The 21,958-nt window shown below is 41.6% G+C and overlaps 3 protein-coding genes across 5 annotated transcripts in view; 1 reads left to right on the top strand and 2 right to left on the bottom strand.

Moving 5' to 3' along the window:
* Positions 1 to 5,379, bottom strand: part of LOC125291634 (sacsin-like) — a 14,391-nt gene extending 9,012 nt beyond the window's left edge. The window contains exon 1 of the mRNA XM_048238455.1: positions 5,308 to 5,379. Within this exon, the coding sequence (XP_048094412.1) occupies positions 5,308 to 5,379 (72 nt within the window). The remainder of the gene's footprint in view (positions 1 to 5,307) is intronic.
* A 2,536-nt stretch (positions 5,380 to 7,915) lies between these two features.
* On the top strand, positions 7,916 to 13,253 carry dct (dopachrome tautomerase). Its single transcript, XM_048238454.1, has 9 exons — positions 7,916 to 7,924; positions 8,058 to 8,601; positions 8,839 to 9,138; positions 9,506 to 9,606; positions 10,669 to 10,835; positions 11,144 to 11,323; positions 11,496 to 11,631; positions 11,751 to 11,949; positions 12,212 to 13,253. Exons 1-9 carry the CDS (start codon positions 7,916 to 7,918, stop codon positions 12,382 to 12,384), a joined length of 1,809 nt encoding a protein of 602 aa, XP_048094411.1. The 3' UTR covers positions 12,385 to 13,253.
* LOC125292178 (glypican-6-like) overlaps positions 12,658 to 21,958 on the bottom strand; it is a 74,957-nt gene continuing 65,656 nt past the window's right edge. For all 3 annotated transcript variants that reach the window (XM_048239372.1, XM_048239370.1, XM_048239371.1), the window contains 3 exons: positions 18,924 to 19,060; positions 16,178 to 16,353; positions 12,658 to 16,006 (listed from right to left, as the gene is read on the bottom strand). In XM_048239372.1, the coding sequence (XP_048095329.1) occupies positions 15,795 to 16,006; positions 16,178 to 16,353; positions 18,924 to 19,060 (525 nt within the window). In that variant the 3' untranslated portion in view covers positions 12,658 to 15,794. The remainder of the gene's footprint in view (positions 16,007 to 16,177; positions 16,354 to 18,923; positions 19,061 to 21,958) is intronic.

Raw genomic sequence — 21,958 nt, 5'->3', positions numbered from 1 at the left:
AATTCCAAGATTTTTTTTCCTGCTACCTACCTATCAGCATTTGGGCTTGTATAAATATGTATAAATCTTTGTTAAGGAAAAATAGAATTCCCAGCACTACTGGAAAGTTTGAAGGGTGACTTTCTTTCCTGAACTTCCTCCTCTCCCTCAGGAGAGAAGCAGACAGACAGACACACACTGAAGGTGAGCACCCCCCACCACTCACGCTCTCTCCATGAAGGCAGTGGCGTGAACAGCATTGTGTCCAGTAATCCGCCATCTCTCCTCCCCTCTGAGCAGAGAGAGAGAGAGAGAGAGAGAGAGAGAGAGAGAGAGAGAGCGTCCTCAGCTTTGGGCTGTCCCTTAAATCCTGACTTTGGCAGGACTGGGTGCGGACTCTGCGGAGCATTGTCGCCCTCTCAAGCTGTACACTTGACAGTGTAGAAAAACATGGCTGCCAAGTCTGGTGTAGATTGCTGTGTTAGGGGTTGGCTTTTGGGACACACTGCAATAGAAAAAAATCAGGTTTGTCTGAGGTTCATATGCAGAAGTTCTGTAATTATGTAAGGGCATCGGAGTCAGGAGGTTGCTGTGTGGCAGCTGCCCTTAACAGAAATGGAGCCACTTGTTTTGTTCCTGTTCTGGGCTGCATAGGACCATGCATTGGGCTAGGAGGGAAATACATGGACAGGCATAGAAAGAACAGAGTGAGACAAACAGAGAAAGAGAGCAAGAGAGACAGAGAAAGAAAAAGAGTGAGAGAGAGAGAGAGACAGATAAAGAGAGAAACAAAAAGAGAAAGGGAGAGTGAGAGAGAGAGCAAGAGAGACAGATAAAGAGAGTAACAAAAAGAGAAAGAGGGAGAGAGAGAGAGAGAGAGAGAGAGTATTCAGAGCACGACTCCCTGTGCTCATTGTCTGGCCCTTTAGATTTGAATGCGCTCCCTCGCTGTAGATGAGAAAAGGCTTTAGTGTGCGCATTGTCGCCTTTCTCAACTCTCTTTTTTATTTGCAATTAAATGCATTTCGAATTGGACAACTGCAGAGAAAGCAATTTTGATAAGGGGAAAATCCATTGCTTTTTAACCTTCATTGTTATAATTTTGCATTTTCCAGTGCATTTTGTTATGTGAATTGTACAATCAAAAACATATCTTCACAGTGAATTTACCACAGAAGTTTAATGGCTCCATATTGAAAATTAAATTGCACCTTAGAATTCATTTAAGGCTGCTTCTAAAAGAGGCTTTTTCATTTCAGTGTTTCCTCTTGTGGCCCTGTTGAGTGTGCGGATGAATACTGTCATACACAGAGCTCTACTGTACAGATAGTGACATTGTGCCAGTGTTGAGGTCTCTGTGCTTTGCTGCTCAATTCCCATATGAGATGTGTCCATTAGAATTAATGTCAGCTGGCCAATTCCTCAAAAAAAGTACTCTCTCTCAGTATTGTGTTTGCTTTGTGTGCAAAGCGTCGCCCTGCAATGAGCAATCTCCTCCTCAAGCTATGCATTTTTGAAGGATTTGAACACTGTAAATAGCTCCAAAACCTCTCTTACAAGGTTTACCCCCGGAGCACTTTGTAACTTATCAGGGCCGCCTTGTGCCTTCTCTAATGCTGGCATTATGCTGAAATGTAAATTGGTAAGCTGCAGGAGCGGTGGGCGGGAATCACTGAAGAGAGGACTCCAGAGAACGCTCTGGCCCATATTCGCGGTTCAGCGTGGGGAAAATAGTCCTGCACGCCGAGGCCAGCTAATCGACAATACTCAACAGCACACAGCGTCATCATAATTACAGGGGGATTGTTCCTGCTTTGACAGATCCCCCTGTATCTCTATGGCAGAGGAACAGAAGATTTGGGGTAACTTATTTGAACAGGATTGGTGCGGATAGCAAAGAGCATCATCACATTAAGCACATAATACTCTTAGCCTCTTTAATGCAACTTTAATGTATTCTGATTGAAAAGTGCCCAAGGTCTTTTTGTATTACTAATTTCCATCTCTAATGGTACAAGGGACAGATTAGTAATGAGGACGGGGCTGTGACAGCATCTAATAAGCATTGTAGGTAGCCTGTATCAACTCTGTGTTCTAATTATGGATAACATCTGTATTAAGTTGAATGCATGTTGACCTCTAATGACATTTTATCTCACTGAAATGTTTGTCATGCTTTTTGCCCTTGAATTGACACTACAATTCAAAGATAGTATCAGTGAAATCTTCTGAAAAATAACTGACCCGAAGCACTTTCTCAGATGAACAATTAATCGCATTTTTCAGTCATTAATTAAAATGGCATGGCAAATTAAGACTCCAGGATATGTGTAGTTTCTCCTCGGAATGTTCATTTAAGGATAGATGCATTTCTGCATGAATAAATGAAGACTATAAATAATGAAGATTCCATTGCATCAACTAACACAGATACATATTGAGGAATGTGTGAAGATTCACATAATATATTTTTCATGATGGCAGATGCTGTGATCTAGGTCCATCGCTATGCCATCAGCATTGCCTCAACTGCATCAACTCACAGGTGGCAAATCATTATGAGATCATTCAAGGTTACTGATATGTTAACTTCAGGCAAGCAGTGAGGTTATTTTCAAAACAACACTGCCCTCTACGTACCACACAAAAGTACTGAATATGTGGAATGCTGCGGGAAACTTGTGGGAAACCCTTAAAACTGAGGTAAGTTAGGTTCAGAAGCGCTTGTCACACACAGCACAAATATATCTGTCAGTCTGTTACCATGTTTTCCTGAATATAAACACAAACACATGCACTGGAGGCACCCATTAAGTGATTCTAGAACACAAAGGAGGCAGGCCAGACCCAGAACCAGGCCTGTCTGGGCTCATCCTTTTAGTTTTTACATATTCAAGCTCCTGGCCAAAATGAAAATCTGAAGAGCTCTCAATTACCTTCTGAAAAGGTCCTTTCTCCCGTCCCCAACACATTACATTCAGCAAATTGTGTTCAGAGTGCAACAAGCACACCGGCCTCCATTCACGCAGCTATTAAGAGAATGGATGCATTTTGCCATCACCATAATAATGACCTGATCATTTCACATATTAAGCATCACCTTCATCGACAGTGTCTCTTTGAAATGCTATTAACAGGGAACTCTCATTCTGAGCACTTCAAAGGCTAAACACTTTCCCTGCATGTGTCACACTCAATTCACTAGGAAGTTTCCATTTTTATAAAACAATACCACCTCCACTTGCTCTGCCACTAAGCACTCTCCAGTGGACTGGCCAGTATTGTCCACAGACAAAGACGCGAGGAGAGTTCTACGGGCATATTCCACGCTGGTGCAATTAGTGGCTCAAAAATTAACAGCACTCAAATAGACCCAGAGAACGTCCAAGCTCTCTCCACACAACGGAAGGGCACAAGTAAATAAAGCCCTGTAGTAAACAGAGCATAACCACAATTTACACAAAACAAAATCTGTTGTTAAAAAACTATTGTGGACTGCACATTTTAATGTCCAAAAAACCACAAGTGAACTCATTATTTTCTTATATCATAGGTGAAGGAACAATCATCACTAAACATGAAATATGAGCAATTGGCCCACAATTGGTCAAGCCACTCATACTTCTAACTAGGCTGAGATAATGTCTTCAAAAAACGGAATGTCTGATGCATTTGAACAGACCTGAAGAGAAAAGGTCTGGCATACTGCTTCTCCCTTTAGAAAATATTATTCACACTAAATTATCTTTGTACAGATTTGTGCCAATGTAAACATTTTATACTGCAGATATATTCTGATATTCAGTACTATGTCATATAGCTCTTCGGCAACACTTTATAATAAGGTGCCATGATAAATGGCAAACTAGTCATTGCCTAACCCTTTGATAATATTTGTAAATTGTTACTAAAATATCTATTTGGCACAAGTTAATAGTTACTGGTGTAAGAAATGCAATTAAATTGTGTTTGTAAAGATGTAAAGCTGTGTAGAGATTGTGTGTGAGTGTTGGGGGTGGTGGGTGTTTGGATTGTGGGGGCAATAAAGACAGAAAACTAACGTGTGCCAAATAGATATTTTAGTAACAATTTACAAATATTAACAAAGGGTTAGGCTAATGACTAGTTTGCTATTTATTATGGCACCTTATTATAAAGTGTTGCCGGCTCTTCTCTATCAGTGCCATTAAGGAGTCACCGCCTGCTCTCTAGCTCCATCATGTGGTCCTTCAGGGGAGAGCAATGATCAGGGGTTGTGTAACCTAACACCTTTGTTTCCCACAATGATATGTTAGTATCGCAATATTTAGTGTTAATTTACTAAAGTTAAGTTACTAAGTGAATTAGTAATAATTACTCAATACCACAAAACATACTTTGATATCATGTGCTTTAACACAACATATAATTAAAGTCTAATGAAATTATGTCAGTATTTTTGTTTGGTGCAATCTACAGACAAATATGTTCTATGCAATCAAATATGATATTGCTAAAATAGTGTGGCTTTGTAGAGTTGTTTTGGCCAAATGGTCCATTGTTGTCAAAGTTGCTAGCATCTTCAAATGTCTCAGTTTAATCTCCTGTAGCTCAGACGATTATTCAACTAGCAGACAACAACACAGAACTTTCAACAAATGTACAAAATAATTGAACTCATTTTGATTAAAAATGGAAAGTAAAGTTAAAATGGACATATATACACAATATGGACATATGTCATATGGACACAACGTATGATTGTTTTAAAATTGAATATACCTTTTTAAAATATGTCTTAAATCTATAATATAGCACAATGTTCAATGTTATAGTTGAAAACTTCAAATCTTATAGACTATACTGGTGTATTGTGTTGGTGTAAATGGGTGTGGGAGCCAGCTGGCTGGCTGACTTTATAAGTGGCCACATGACTCATCATACCATACATGCTCATGTGTGGTGAGCACGCTGACATCAGAGATGGCCTCCGTAAGCTGCTCGGCTCTGCATCCTGGCCCTCCAGGCACCACGGCACATCCACAGCCCTCATGCTCACACAAAAGACTTTTGTTTCTCAGACGAGATTCTCGGAGGACAGTTGATTTATCATTTTAGTTTGATAGCTAGCTTAAAGAAAACCAATAGTTTAGCAGTAGTTTAACCCTTAAAGGTGTAGGTTTTTGAACGTTCTAAGTTCCGCAACAATTGAAGGTTCTAAAATTCTATGTTGAATTCAATGAACCCAGATATTCTTTAGAACGTTCATTTCTCAACATTTCTCCTTTAAGGTTTAATAGTGTCCTACCAGTGTCAGTCAAAGTGCCCTGAGCTCAGTGAGTGCTGTACCTTGTGAGTGCTCGGTCCAGTGACCCCGGGAGTCACATGGTTGACCTCCAGTGTGCTGTAAACACTACTCATGGGCACACATGCCTCAGGCTCCCAGGCTACAGAACTCTGACGCATTCACACACACCCATCTCATCCCCATCATCCCCCATCTGTAAGATGTTCAGGAACAGTAATGTTGTGTTTGCTGTTAAACTATTCTAACCTGCACTGGTCCAAATGAAATTGGTCTTGGCTTGGCACCATGGGCACAATCCCTTTATGGGGTTTAAGCCTCTTCTCCTCAAACTTTCCTCTACATTCCACATTTTAGCCTTTGGTCGGAATTATGAAGACTTTGTATTGTACTCATAAGTTGGTCAACACACAAGAGAGTGCAAACTTAAGTGCCAAGAATAAATACTGACCCAACTATTCAAAAAACAAAGCCAAGCAACTTGGAACAAAACAAAAAAAGGGAAAAAAATAAACAAATGCATATTTTGTACCATCTGCCAATTTCATTTTGGACATATTTGTATACATGTATTAGTGAACATATAGGGCTCTATCTTGCACTCCAGCGCAATTGACTTTGTATACTCGCACTTTTGTCTTTCCTATTTTGCAGTCAGAGCATATTGGAATTTTCCCTCCACAGGTACATGCTCCTTGTTGGTGCCGCCCCCCAATCCCAATCCTCCCCCACCTTTCTTATGCAGCCCTTGCCACTTAATCTACTAAACCCCTCTTCTACTGCACTTTTACCCCCATAAATGCACAAATAGGCTGACACCAGACATAATTTCACTGCATTTCTTACTTCCAGTAACTATATGCATGTGACAATAAACTTCCTTGTATCCTTGTATCCTTGTACATGTGCGCCCATGGGGACGTTTCAGCGAAAAGAGGGGGCGTGTTCCGGCGCAAACGGTCCCTGTTTATATTTTGCAGTTTCAGAAAACAATTCCGCCACAGACCAGGAACCTCCTGGTCTAAAGTCAGTGGCGCATATTCAGATGCTATTGTAAGGGTGCATGCACGGCCACAGGCCTGCAGGAATGAATGCTATGCACACCCGACCGACACCCTGTGCACAGATGGAAACATTCGAATAATATGATACTATTTGTCCGTTTCCCGGTTTTGTTCGTGCATTGGTCAACTAAAAATTTAGTAGCCTATATAGTAGTCCTACATCTATATGGAATATCTTTACAACAACAATGCCTAATTACGACCTATTAATTTGAACAACTTTATACAGCCCTATAAAGGCTAAAGTTACCTTTAGTTTTGTTCCAATTTACCGTTGTGTATGGCTTTCAAGGAACCGTATGTAAGAAATGTATTTCAATTAATCATAAAATGGCCCTGATATGTCACTAGACATTAAGAAATCATGTTCATTTCAAATACTTATATCACTGACAACAGCAGTCCAGCCAGGATATTGTCTTTTAAAAAGTGAAGTTGCAGCCCTCAACTGATGTTTTCATGTTGTGTTTTGGCCTGGTGCGTCACCCTGCACCTATCTACTAATCACAAAGTTAGTGTTTTGGCATCCGGGGTTGCCAGCTCTGCCAGTTAGAGGGGAGGGGAAGGGGATACACCGCTCTACAGTAATTGAAAGTGATTGTAGTACCAGTTTTGGCCACAATCTTACATACAGTTCCTTTAAACATTGCTTTAACATCAGCCTATGAGCATTATTCCAGCTGCGCTAAGGTTTTGACAAGCACCACAATTTTGGCTACCTTGTTGTAGCCCATCTGAAATAACTCCAAGCTTTGCTATATTCCCTCCATCCTTTCGTTGTTTTCAAAAAACGTTTTATATCCATGATGGCCTTGAAGTCTTGAGTTTGTGAATTAGCTTAAATCAGCTTATTATGTGCTGTTAACCAGCAACCATAGATAGTAAAAGAAAGCAGCAAGTAGCCTTGGCTACAATTTCTGTTGTTGCTGCATCCATCCATTGTTATTCTCTCACCTGCTCAAACAAAAGTTGTGCGTGCATTAAGTTTATGATAACGTGTTTACAAACTATACTTTACATAAAATATTGTAAATAGCCTACTGTCATGCAGTTACTGTGCAGAGTTGGAAAGTTAGGTCAACTTGGAAACTGTTTCTCGTTGTTGAGTTGCCTGATGGTAAGGTACAGCCGTAGCTTACACCTGCAGGAGCGCTTGCTTGGGCGCCTGTGTTGCGCAATGCACTTTGCTCCTCTCATATGACGCAGTTCCCATTTCTCCAAACCATACATAATTACAAGCACAAATATTGCTACACGAGGGAAATCAATGTGGTGTCGGATGTGAAAAAATAGGTATAAATCCAGTGTACACATTTCCACAAATCACGGATGTGTTGATGACATAAATTAGGAAATATTAGAGGACTTAATATGAGACTGGAGAGGAGAGCTTATCTGACAGAAGATCTGCATTGTCTATAGTGAGGTAATGTTAGATTACATTGCAAAAATATCACCATGCATTCATAACCTCGTGATTCAGTGAGAGTGATCCCAAAACATCGGAAAGTGACATTTCTGTATCACATTTTGTCAAGAGGAAAAATCAATAGCAAACTGTTCCCAACTGACTATAGCGCTGTGAACCATGTACACTGTACATGTATAACGTGACATAATAGCTATAAGAGGGTTCAGAAGTTGCCTGGAGACAGAGGTAGGGAGCCTTTCCCTCCTGGGGGCCTGGAGGCCTTGACTGGGTGTATGGCTCAGCACTGTCAGGTGATTAGCACAAGACCACGGGCTTAATCCCTCCAAACGGCACTCCGTCAGAACATAAAATACTGTGGGCAGGGCCACAGTCTCAGACTGTAGCAGTGCCGCTCGCATCTCCACCATCACTGTGGACAATTTTAAGAACACACTCGATTCCACATTTGTTTAGGGTGGCTAATGAGCCAGATCGCCGAGGCGCGAGAGTGTGCAAATTGATTGTTAGCGGAGGGAGAGGACAGCCGTGGTTGGAGAGAGAGAGAGAGAGAGAGAGACGGGCCGTTCTGTTGCTGTGTGTGGTGTGTGTATGGAGCCGGCCGGGGTTTGTGGGAGCTCAGTTCCCCAGGGCTTGCTGCACTGTGGAGGGGATCGTCTCCAAGCAGTGCTGCCCGGCGCTGGGCTCTAATCCAGCCAACATGTGTGGGACTTTATCTGGACGAGGAAACTGCTCCGATGTCAGAGTGGATACCAAGCCTTGGGGTGGACCTTACAGACTGAGAAATGTGGACGATAGAGAGAGATGGCCAACAAAATTTTTCAATCGTACCTGCCGGTGCAATGGTGAGTCTGTGGCATACGTTAGTATTCTCCTTTGCTTTTTATCAGTGTCAGTGTTTCATTTCTTGTGTCTCTGTGAGTCTCCTTGTGATGAAGAATTGTGATGAAAAATTCATTACGTATTTCAGTTCATGGTTCTTAGGTGTCAAATGAATGTGTGGCATCTACTATAGTGTTACTCAGCTATAGAGGTCACTGTGTATGATAAAATAAAGTATGTTTCACCATTCTCCAACACAGGTAACTTTGCGGGCTATAACTGTGGGGAGTGTAAGTTCGGCTGGACGGGGCCTAACTGTGACCAGATGAAGCCCCGTGTGGTGCGGAGGGACATCCACTCTCTGACCCCTGCTGAGCTGCAGGTCTTCCTGGACGTGCTGGATCGGGCCAAGACCTCCACACACCCCGACTATGTCATCGCCACCCAGCACTGGCTGGGTATACTGGGGCCCAATGGCACCGAGCCCCAGTTTGCGGATATCTCCATTTATGACTTCTTTGTCTGGCAGCATTATTACTCGGTCAGAGACACTCTACTAGGTACAGTACATAATGTGTAAGCCTATTTGAAATAAGCCTATTAAAAATCGGACAAAGCAGCTGAATTAAGAAATCCATTTTATTCATGTGATTGTTTCCCAATGGGAGTTCTGTATGAGAACTTCATTTAATGCTTGTGGCGGAGCCAACTTATTTGCTATGCTTGTGGTGTTAATCCGTCTAAATCTTGCAGCTGCAACGCAGATATGCATCACAATAGAAAGTATAGTGCATTTGTGGATAACTGTAGTTAAGCTTTCGTGATAGACATTAACTTGTGTTTATGATTAAAGTTGTTCTAATTGTAATTGTAATTTTACTGTATAACTATTTAAAAATACGTCAATACTTTCCTTTGTGCTTGCAGGACCAGGACGACCATTCAAAGACATCGATTTCTCCCACAAAGGCCCTGCCTTCATCACCTGGCACAGGTATCACCTCCTCAGCCTGGAGAGGGAACTACAAGTAAGACAAGTATCTCTTCAGCCTCATTTTCTGAAGCCTTAACACATAGAACCCAACCGGTAACACTTTATAATAACTACACACAACACAATTCATCATTTATTAAGCCTTTGTTATTTATTAGTTAATGGTTTGTTCATCATTAGTAATTTCTTGTTCATACATAATTCATCATCAGTAAAGCATTTGTTCACACAGTTATAAATGGTTTGTTCATAGTAAATAAGCCTATATCTAAAATATGTTTATTGTTAATACTTAATAAATGATGCAATAATATGTTTTCGATGAAGTAATATTTCCATTATTTAACAGTTGTTACATACACATGCACTAAAGATTAGTTAGGGTGAGGATACATATTTTATAAACCACTTCCTAATACTATATTTCATGATTAACTCAGGAGTTACAAGTGGTTAATTAAGGATATTTTGTGAGCTCACCTAAAGTGAAGATATTTTATGCCTTGCAACACATTTACAAATTAGTTATAAAGTTTACATTTGATTAATACTTTATTTATGAGAATTAACATAGGAACAATGCTTTACAAATGATGAACAAAGCATTTTGTAATAGTTTGCAACTGGATTATAATGGGGAAATAATTTCATTTGTAAGTGGTTGTTTCATTATTTATTAAGTATAAATCATGTACTTACAAACACATTTTTTGATAGGCTTATTTACTATGAACAAACCATTTATAACTGTGTGAACAAATGCTTTACTGATGATAAATTATGTATGAACAAAAAATTACTAATGATGAACAAACCATTAACTAATAAGTAACAAAGGCTTAATAAATTATGAATTGTATGTAGTTATTATAAAGTGTGATCATCCAACCTTTTCAAAACAATGTTTCAATACAGCTATTTCAATGCTTGGCGATATTAGACAACAGAAAAAAAACAATCCATTAAAACAGATAGGAAATCCCCTTGTAATTATCACCATCATCACAATCAACTGTGTTGTTCTCATCATCAGTTCCACAGTCACATGTCCAGCTGCTGAGTATAAACAGGATTATTTCCTCTCTCTCTTCATTAGAAACTGACAGGGAATGAAAACTTTGCCGTCCCATTCTGGAACTTTGCCACTGGGAAGAAAGAATGTGATGTGTGCACAGACTCTCTCCTGGGGGGACGTGATCCTAACGACCCCTCCCTCATCAGCCCCAACTCCAGATTCGCCAGATGGGGAGTGGTCTGTAACAGGTCTGTAAGAGACGTGACCTTGAAGCCACTAATGCCACTAATGTCACATCATTTTCACCATTGAAAAGGGTCAAAGGTCCACAGTATTTAACTCAAACATATCTGTGTTATGACACCACGTGCTGAATGCTTTAATCAATAGCACATAAAGCTTGGTAGTTCACATTCAAGATGTGAATGACAATAGGATGGTCATTCTTCGCTCTGGGTTTTCCCTCGTATATTCTGATTGCATGTTCATCCATGGTGACCTTCCCAACGCTAGTGGCACTTTTTACGGTCAGTGACACTGTGTTCCTGTGTGGCAGCCTGGATGACTACAACCGGCTGGTCACTCTCTGCAACGGCACCAACGAGGGCCCCTTGAGGAGAGGAGTGATGGAGCGGACCAACCTGACCCTGCCCACCATGACCGACGTCAGGAGCTGCCTCCGGCTTAGGGACTTTGACAGCCCCCCCTTCTTCACCAACTCCACATTCAGCTTCAGGTGGACTTCTAGTCACGTTCCCAGCACACACACACACACACACACACACACACACACACACACACACACCACCTCTGTGGTGTCTGATGGTTGCATAATCAGATTGTCATTCCTGCTTTTGTGGAATGTTTGTCCTGCACAGCTAATCTCCTTTGTTCCCTGCTCATTAAAGGAATGCTCTGGAGGGCTATGACATGCCTGACGGAGAGCTGGACAGCTCAGTAGCCAATCTGCACAACCTGGTCCACTCCTTCCTCAATGGAACCAGCGGCCTGTCCCATTCTGCTGCTAATGACCCTATCTTCCTGGTACTGAAACTCATTACAACAAAAGAAACAGATGCACAGGAATCAGATCACATCAGGTCTACAAGTTAATGTTCAAACTGCCTGTCCTCTTATTTCTGTCCCTGCCCTGTACTCTGCAGCTGCTCCATGCGTTCACCGACGCCATATTTGATGAATGGATGAGGAAGTTCCCAAGAAACTCCAGCTACCCTGATGAGATGGCACCTATTGGGCACAACAGGCATTACAACATGGTGCCATTCTTCCCCCCGGTCACCAATGAGGAAATCTATGTGGCCTCAGCAGACCTGGGCTACTCCTATGCTGTGGAACTGGAGGGTAAAACTTTCTTCCCTTTTTCAAGAGTACAAATCTACATTGAGTCCCATTTAAGGGTGAATGTATCATGTTAAAGTAATGTCATGATATATGGTTAGCTAGCAAATGTTAAAAATATAGAGTGAACATATGCACAGACACATCAAATAATCAATCCAATTTATAACAGCTTCCATATGAAGACAATGACATTTGAGGATTAAAAAGAGAGGTGTAAACCTAAGCGAAGGCTGTGTGGTGTGTGTGTGTGTCCCGTGCTCAGATGCGGAGGGCACGCCGGTGGTGGTGCTGGGCTCTGCCCTGGGCGGAGTGTTCCTGGGCCTGCTGCTGCTGCTGCTGCTGCTCGGCCTCTACGTCCAGCAGCGGAGGAAGAGAGGCTTTGAGCCCCTCATCCAGGCCCAGTTCACCAACAAGAAATACACAGAGGAGGCATGAGGCCTGCGGCCACCAAAAGGCTCAGACAAGCACCTTGCACAACATGTAAACATCAGTCTGGGAGGGCTCCTGTAAGGATGTTATGTTGTAATCAGATTTCACAGTCTCAGAAAGCTCACCACTTTCTTACTCTAAGATCCCTGCTGGGATTCCTTTACAGATGTACTGTATGTGATTAAATGTATCTCTTCTGATATACTTGAAAATACATGTTATTCAGAAATGCTTTCTTCTAAATCAGCACATTTGCCTTATAATGATAAAAAGCGGACACATTTTGAAACATATTTATTTGCAAGAAAGAGTTACAAAACCCAAAATGCAAACCATTTAAATGTTTTACAAACATTGTAAGGCATATTTTGTTAGTACGTTCTGTGTGTCATGTCGGGAATCATTTTTGTTATTGGGACTATCTTCCAGTTATCTCACATAATTTTCTTTGACAAATGTATGTGTGCTTTGGAGCCAAATCTACTTTATATGAAACACCACTGTGTGACTAACTAAAAGCCAAGTTGCTGTGAACACGTTTAACATCTAAAGTAATTTTGAATTTTTGAACACTGTGATGACTTGAGCTATTTAGCTGCTCAATCCATTCAACCACTAACTCAATGACATAGAGTAAATCCCAAATATTATAATCAAGTCTGGGGATTAGAAAAGCAATAACACTGTTGTCAGAGACCTTGTCAGACCTATGTCTTATTGCACAGAAATATTCTTAGATGTCCTTTTGTATAGATTTTACTAATACTTTATGGAATGAAATTCATTTCACAAATTCAGGACATCTGCATAAATTTAGATACATCAAATGTCTTGTAATTTTGCATTTTTTCCATAAATACATTTATAAATATAAATTGATGACCTGTGTATTTCTTGGGGTTGTAAAATCATTCTCGCTAAGTGACCTAGCAACATACATCATAATAGTTTTTAAATGCTCAACATCCCATTACTTTTTAAGTGCAACTCCAGAGCCTATCAGAAGAACTCACACCCACCATTTTGTGATGAATGACCAACCTGGCCAAAAGGGGGCCTATTCAAATGACATTTCTGGTCTCAATTCACCTCTGTAGCCATTGCCTCTAACAGGACTATGATGTAGTGTTCAAGATATTAAATGTAGATTCAGGAAATTAAAACATTCAGGAAATATGGATGGAACATTGCAACAATGCACTGTTTTATGGGATTAATAGCTTCCCAATCCCAGTGGATTATTACCATTTGAGCTATTTCCTGTTTTCATGGGTTGTGAGTTTACTAATTATGTTATATTCAACAATGTATGTCACACTAATGTGATCCTCAATGGATTCCATCCCCGAAGCCTTGTGACTATCCATTAATTTGCAGATAATTACATTCACTGAATGTGAGTACTTAATGGCATACCAAGACAATGAATGTAACATAATAATTGTTGCCTCGAAATATATCAACAACAATGTTGAGGTATAAGGCAGAACAAACTCTGACTTCTGAATGCCTCGGGTACATTTTGGACAGGAAGTGTTGATAAGTGGACACCACAGCGAGTTTGTTGGCTTTGATTTGAAAACAGTCCTCGGCCGCTGTGGCAGACGACGTCAGGGCTTTTCAGCAGCCTGTCACACTCAGCTGCTCTCCCTGCGTGGCTGAAAGGTCTCACTGGAGCATTCAAGCCTCTCTGCCTCTTCCAAATTCCCATTTCACAGGCCACTGTGGCCGCCTTTCAGCCTGCCTTTCTCAAGTGGGGGAGCGCAGCAGCTTTAGAGATAAACCTCTGGTCACCATTTCCCTGCAAGTCTCCACAGCTTAACGCATCCTCCCTGTTCTTAGCTCCTATACTAACGTGCACTCGACCACACGCACACACACACACACACACACACACACACACACACACACACACACACACACACACACACACACACAGGAAAACATGCTTTCACACTTATACAAACAAAGATTAACATAGACATATCTCATGCACACAGCATGTGCATACCCTGACGTCTTGCTAAGGTCGTTAGTTGGGGGCTATTTGTTGTGTCATCCAAATAGAATCCAAAATACATCTTACATCTTGATATGTCTAATCCTTATTGTCTCACATTCCAAACGCTGTAAAGAGAATAATCATTTGAATGAGAAAATTAAGATACCAACCTAAATATATATATATTCTTTAAGGTCTCCCTCATGTGTGAAATGAAATCTATATTGTTGTCTAAAGGTATTTTTTGAGATCATTTCATTATGTAACTACATATGACTTCTGTAACTAAATGAAACCTCAATGGGCAGAACTGTATTCCTGGGATTGATAATGCTGAATTTCAGAAAGAGTGAACTCTTCCCCTGGTTTAGTTCAGCAGCTTGTTTATAAACACCCTGCCATTGTTTCCTCTGAGCACGCTCAGTGTGGGGGCTGTGAGAAGACTGCGGGGAGCACTGGAATGGAATCTGGAGAAACACAAGACTGAGCAGGCCGGAGTATCAGTAGCTCCCAATGTTTGCCATCTCTGATAAAGGCTAATCACATGGGTGTCACAGCAGTACAGCTGGAGGAGCCACAGAGTAGAACAGGATGTTCAGAACAGGATGGAGTCAGTGGGAGTAAGACCAAGAACAGGCATCCGGATCTGTACTTCAGTCTAGATCCTACACATTTCTAACTCTCTAATTCTCGCACAATTAATAGCATTTGATGTTGGGGGAAATCTATAAAAATCCCATGTATATAATGATATATATATATATATATATATGCAAAACGTGACATCTTTTCTGGTAGAAAAAAATTCAATCACTCTACATCACTGTCCTTGACCTCCCAGAACATACATTTCAAGTGGTAATATCTGAATACAATCAAGTGGTGGGACCCATACTGAATACTGAATACTGGACACTGCATCACTGTAGCAAGAAGCTATCCCATAGAAATGACCACAGTGTTGAAGTGTATCTCACTACCCATTTTCAGCAAAAGTCCTATTTAAGATACAAATAAAAGGAAAAGGTATTTAAAAAAAAAAATAGCATTACACACAAAAGTAAGTATGAGAGGACCTCTATCATGTTGTGGAACACCGGGCGTGTCCATCTGCTTGGAGAAGGCTGACTCATGTCATGGCGCTGAACACGCTCTTTGGGAAAGCTGAGGGGAGGTGGGCCAAAACTGACCGCCCCCACTTCACACTTCTCACACACGTCCAGGTAAGAAGACCAAACACAAGTCTTAGTAGCAGATTGCATACAAAAAACAGCATAGAAAAACTGCAGTCTGTCATGTATATATATATATATATATATATTTATGTATGTGTGTGTGTGTGTGTGGGGGGGGCTGTGTATTATAGTATTATGTGCATGTCTGTGTGTTTGAATGTGGGGCTGCTCTCCTGGCACTATCTCCAGTGGCTGTGCAGTGCGAGTGCTGAGAGGGAGAGGAGGAGGAGAAGGAGGGTTAAGGAGGAGTGTGTGTGTGCGGAGGAAGAGGAAGAGTGATCCTCGCCCCGGTCCGCCTCCACCACCGGCCCCTCCGTCTGGACGGGCTCCTTCTCCGTCACGCACGGCTCAAGGCATCCACTCCCACTGCCCGAGCCACTGCCCTCATCACCTACACAATAGAGCAAACATACACACACACACACACACACACACACACACACACACACACACACACACACACAGAACAAGAACATACATATTAGAAATCTACCAATCTACATTGTAAATTGATTACATTTGTGATTGACACAATAAAAGATGATTTAAGGATACCACTTACTGGAGTCTTGAAAGTAAATGTCATTGCCATTGAAAGCATTTTTCAGCTTGTTGGTCATCATTCTGAGAGTCATGATATGCTGGCGGATGAAGGTGTCGGGCCGTGTGATGTCCACTACCACCTCTGGGTTATTCGCCTGGTTGGTCAGACCGTCCTTCAGGACCTCAGGGAAATACCTGCAGCAGGAACATTTACCTCTGATGTAAATAAATACCTACATCAGGAACATTTACCTCTGATGTAAATAAATACCTACATCAGGAACATTTACCTCTGATGTAAATAAATACCTACAGCAGGAACATTTACCTCTGATGTAAATAAATACTTACAGAAGGAACATTTACTGTACCTTTAATGTAAATAAATACCTACAGCAGGAACATTTAGGCCTACCTCTGATGTAAGTATATCAACAACGCAATAGAGACAGTGACATCACCTTCTCACAAGTTAGAAGGTGGATAAACTTTAGAAATGTTAGAATGTTATAATAAAATGCTATACTTTATAATTATTTTTCATTTGTGTGAAAAACGGTTTGACAGATTTTCAGTGAGAAGACCCTTGACTAATGGAGTTAGGCTTGTGACCATAAGATTTAACCTGTACAAAGACATTAAACAATGTTTGAAATATTGTAAATTGCAGCTAAAACGATCGTTCAAAATCCCAATCCTCAGAAATTTGTTTGGAAAAGACCTTATAGGTATAGGATAGAAAACATGTGAAAAGACTGAACTGTGTGGTATTGAATTGTGGAAACAGACCATTAAACTTGACTTCATCATTTTTTTGGTTGGCCCAGTAAAGGGGAATTGATGATGGGTGATATCACTAATTAGCTCATCTACTGGTTTACTGAATGGTTGGGACAAATATATGAAGCTTCCCACCTCTGTGACCCTATGTACACTTGTTTTTAAAATGGGTCTTGGGAAATCTGGTCAGAAGTGGTCAGTTCCAAATACAAGTACATTGTCAACAAGCTACACTGTGATCTGATCACTCAAACCACTTTACGAGGTGGTCTGAGATCCATTATATCTCATATCTTTTCTCACGTTTTCCCCGATTCTGAAATCCAATTGAACAGATGTAGCCCAATGCCCACCTGTAAGAGATGTTATTGTTTAAAAGTGGGATTGTGTGTATGTGGCTCAACGTCCCTTTGCTGAGAGGGAAAAGAGAGTTGATTCAGCTTAAGATACCATGAGGGCTTAATATAGTTTTTACACTGTGTGATAACCGTTGCGACATCTAGACTACTGTTTGCTGATTTGGCATTCATCGCTCTTGCTTGCTAGTGATTGTAAAATTGTAAAAACAGAACAGAGTTATCTTAGGAAGTGATATAGTGATTAGGGCAGGGGGCCTAACGATAATATCAGGAGCTGAAGGGCTCTCACTCAACTCTCAGGAGCCTCAGAAACACTCCACCACAGACTTTATTAGCTGCTCTATGAGTCACCTGCAGGCTGCCTTAACATACGACTGAAGGAAAACACAGCACGCGGTTTGAACTACGTTCACAAATAAAGCACCATAGCTCTCATCACTTAAAGTCTTTTAGATATACTTTCTTACTGAACTATCTAAATGGAATAGAAACAATACTAAGTTGCAAACCCCTCTTCATGTGGATATTAATATCAGACGTGTGATCTCACTCTCTTTGGAGCGTCTGCCAACTCCAAAGTCAGAAGCCCCATTTATCCCATTCAAAGCATCTCCAGATGGGAAACAGGCCAGAGACAGGAGCCTGCTGTTAGAGTTGAGCAGATGAATTCACCTGACAACTTTACTTTACTTTACTTCATCTGCCGTCACCACAAAGCACAGGACGAGAAAGCAAAACTTGATTTGTGTGTGTGTGTGTGTGTGTGTGTCTGTAGTGTTTCCAGGTACTTGTGCTGTGATAGGTTACAGAGGTGCACGCTTAACAAGCTTAACTTAAAAACACAACAGCACCGGGGCCCCTGGAGTGCCTCTTAGGAGCTGTTCATTTCCCCCGACACTCCAAACACACACACCCTGGAGAAACACCCAAACACAGGCCCCTGTGCTGTGCTCCGCAGTCTAGGAAGCGGCGGGATTAGAGGGAGTGCTTGGGAAAGCTGCTAATGAGTGAGGAGAGCACTGAGACATTTAAAGATGTAAAGTAGTCCCACCAGGCCAATACAGCAACAGCACAGGGCTGCTGTGTTTCTGGAAATAGTCTCATAAAAATGTTATAATTTCTTTCCTCCTCCTCATCAAACAGTTAAACTGGACTTGATCTGCGGGCAGGATACAGGAGCTCCTATACTCTATGGGGATGTTCATGTAAAAATCATGCCTACTGCTCATCTAATAAGCTACTCAGAATGAGCAGTGCGGCACCAGCTGGATCATAATGACCCATCGAAATGAATAAAAACAAAACAAGAATCATTTCCTGTGAAGGTCTTATGTTATGATTGTGTTTTTCAGGCCAATCATTTCAAGTTATTTTCCCTGTGAGGACATTGGCCCTGCTTACTGTAGCTCACTTCTCTTTCTACTGAAAAACATTTACTTTCTTAATACAAGGACTAGACGGACAGACAGACAGGCTGAAACACACTCATACAAGTGTACACACACACAGAGGGGAAAAGAGTCTGGATTCAGGTCACGCACGAAAGTTAGAGTGGCTGCAGACAGGCTGAGCATCTGCTGGAGGAGCTGTGGCCTACCTGCCCTACACACACACACACACACCTACCTGCCCATGCTGTGGCCATTCCAGCAGTCTTCAGAGTCGGACTCGCTGACCGTTACATTATCCTCTTGGCAGAGGCCATCTGGCAAGCTGGACCAGAACTTCTTTGAGTTCCTCAGCCTCTCTTTCACATCAACAACCTTCAGAGAGATCAAATGAAAGATGTCTTTTAGACAGTCATTCAAACTCTGTTATTGTGTATACGCGTAAAGTACTGTGAAATGAATGTACTGTATGTGTGTAATAGGTAAATCGCTGAGCTGATGAAGTTGTAGGTAAACCTCTTTACATTTATTCATTTAGCAGATGCCTTTATCCAAAGTAACTTACAAAATGAGGATTAACATTCAAGCTGCATTGCGAAGGAGACCTAACCTGACTCTCGCCAGATGAATTTCGTTCCGCTTAGCTCCGCCTAGCTTCACTCACATCCATCTGGGACCTCTTCCGTTGAGAGTGATTTCTGCACTAGATTTTATGGTAGAGCCAATCAGGATTCAGGGCGGGAGTTTCATAGATGTGACATTGCATAGAAGCGACTGTAAGACTGTTATCAGCGTCACGGGTTGGCTTCGATGTGAGTGGTTGAAGTAGCACGTCAATAGATGATGGACAAGTGGCTTATTCAATCATATGCAAGCATTTTTTGATTAGGCCCAGCCTTCTGAAGCAACACTCCAATAGACCTTTCCAGAATAAGTCCTGCCTCCGTAACTTCCGTATCCATCCAACTTCCGGGCGTCGATTGTCTATGGGAAATAACATGGCGTTTCAAAATATCATACCATATCATAACATCTGTAGGTAGCGAAGTAGAAAAAGCTGGTGGGCAGATTGGCCTACACACTTCTGCCATCTAGTTTCCACTGGATTTTTTGATTGTCGGTGCCGTTTAAGTAGTATACTATAGACTATACTACCTAAACGTGTAGGCCAATCTGCCCAGCAGCTTTTTCTACTTTGTCACCTACAGAGTTTGACAGGTACGATCTTTCAAAACGCCATGTTATTTCCCATAGACATTTGACGACCGAAGGTTGGATGGATACGGAAGTTAGGAGGCGGGACTTATTCTGGAGAGGTCTATGGATTGATCCCAGATGGATGAGTGGAGCTAGGCGGAACGAACTTCATCTGGCGAGAGTCAGGTTAAAGGAGACCTTGGGTACCTATAATTATTGCTACAATAAACACTAGTACCAAAGAATGAATGAGAGTGCAGAAGTTGAAGTACTATTCAAGTGTATGGAAGGAGATGGTGGTAGAGTGAGAGGGTGGTGGAGGGAGAAGGAGGGAAGTGTACAGTAAGTGCATATATTATGTGTTAGAAGTCTTAGTAGAGGAGGTACTCTCAAAGCAGTTGGGTTTTCAAGAGCTTCTTGAAGATAGAGAAGGATGCCTGTGCTCTGGTGGCACTTGGTAGGTCATTTCACAATCAGGGAACTATCAATGAAAATAGCCTGGACTGCTGCGTGTGTAAGGGCATCCATGCCAGACAACATTACTTGGTGTTTCTTCATCCACGTGGATGTCAGAGAGACAATCCGACATCCGTAATTACAATGAATTCAGTCATATAGAATAACTTCACCTCATCTGTTTTTCAGCTTTTGATTCGCAACAAACATTTGGAGCAGCCAGACCGTGTAAAGGCCACACTAGACACCTCTCCCACAGAGAAGGTGTGCATCAGGCTTTACATGAGCAGGAGTCGGCGGCTAATGCTAATCTGCGTTTGGGGCGAGGCACTCCGCCCTTCATTTGGAAACCTCTGTCATGCTTGTGACTGTGGGCAGTGGATGCTAAACCTGACTGCAACATGAAAGGCCCAGCACTGACAGGGCACTGGCGCTGCGGGCTGCTGTGTTTGATGTGATAATCTTGTCACATGGATGCCACAGCATTTTAACTGCTCCCATTTAATGCCCAGAGGCCCAGCTCTTCCCCATCGGTATACTCATAAACACACACACACACACACACACACACACTCAGAAACTAGTGCATACACACGCACACACCACACACACCAAGGCAAATGCACAGGCAGATGCACAGATTCACATTACCATGCATGCACAAACACACAGATGTTTGGCTGACCATGTTCCAGTGCTTCCTAAATTGTTAACGCTGACCATGACATGATTCTCTCTCTCTCTTTTGCTCTCTCTCCCTTTGTCTGACTCTGATTTTAATGACTTTATTTTACATCTCTTGAAACAATGTCACATCTGTCCCTTCCTTTCCAATGATGTAGTTTGATAGCAGAATCAACATCTTGTCATATCCTACTTATCACTCCCCTATCTGTGTCAGTAAAGCCCAGGGGAGTCTATCTCAACTGTCTCATTTAACCAAAGAACTGTAAACGCTTCTGGAGAGCTCTCACATAAAATGGCTTCACAGAGAGCTAAGACTGCACCCTGGATATTGGCAGGATGCCTTCAATTTATAACCAAATTGATATGATGAATAATATGTATTATTATCAACATTATTTCAATATTCAGTATTATCCCTGACAACGCATATTCAGTATTGCTACAATTCTGAGTAACAATAAAAACACAAAATACACAAGAACATGCCACAATACACTAATTAATATGAAAATTCAGCTTGCACACTGCTAAAAGAAACTTTCTTTTTGGCTCATTGTATGATGGATGAATGCTTTGAAGAATGAACAGGAAGATATCTCTTAATAGACCAAATAAAACAAATAAAGAATATTTTATAAAAAATGATGATCTGTTTGTGAGCATGTAAAGGATATACGGTCTGCCTATCATGCAAGACTACAGAGTGAGCACTAGATGGAGCAGCTGCTCCAAGAGAATGAAGGAACTGAACTACAGCCGGGTCCCATTTCTCAGCTCTTGGTCAAGTGTCTCCCTTCTTCCACACTTGACTGGTGTAGTCCTCTCCTCTGTGATTCACTGTAATGTATGTAGGCCAAAAGCTCAAAGCACTCATGTTTAATGAGACAGGCTATGAGTGAGACCGGTGGCTGAGATCAATCTCGGAATCAACAC

Source organism: Alosa alosa, chromosome 3 (genome assembly GCF_017589495.1).
Source record: "Alosa alosa isolate M-15738 ecotype Scorff River chromosome 3, AALO_Geno_1.1, whole genome shotgun sequence".
Taxonomy (NCBI): Eukaryota; Metazoa; Chordata; class Actinopteri; order Clupeiformes; family Clupeidae; genus Alosa; species Alosa alosa.
The sequence above is the reverse complement of the archived record's forward strand: the minus strand, read 5'-3'. Positions and strand labels throughout refer to the sequence as shown.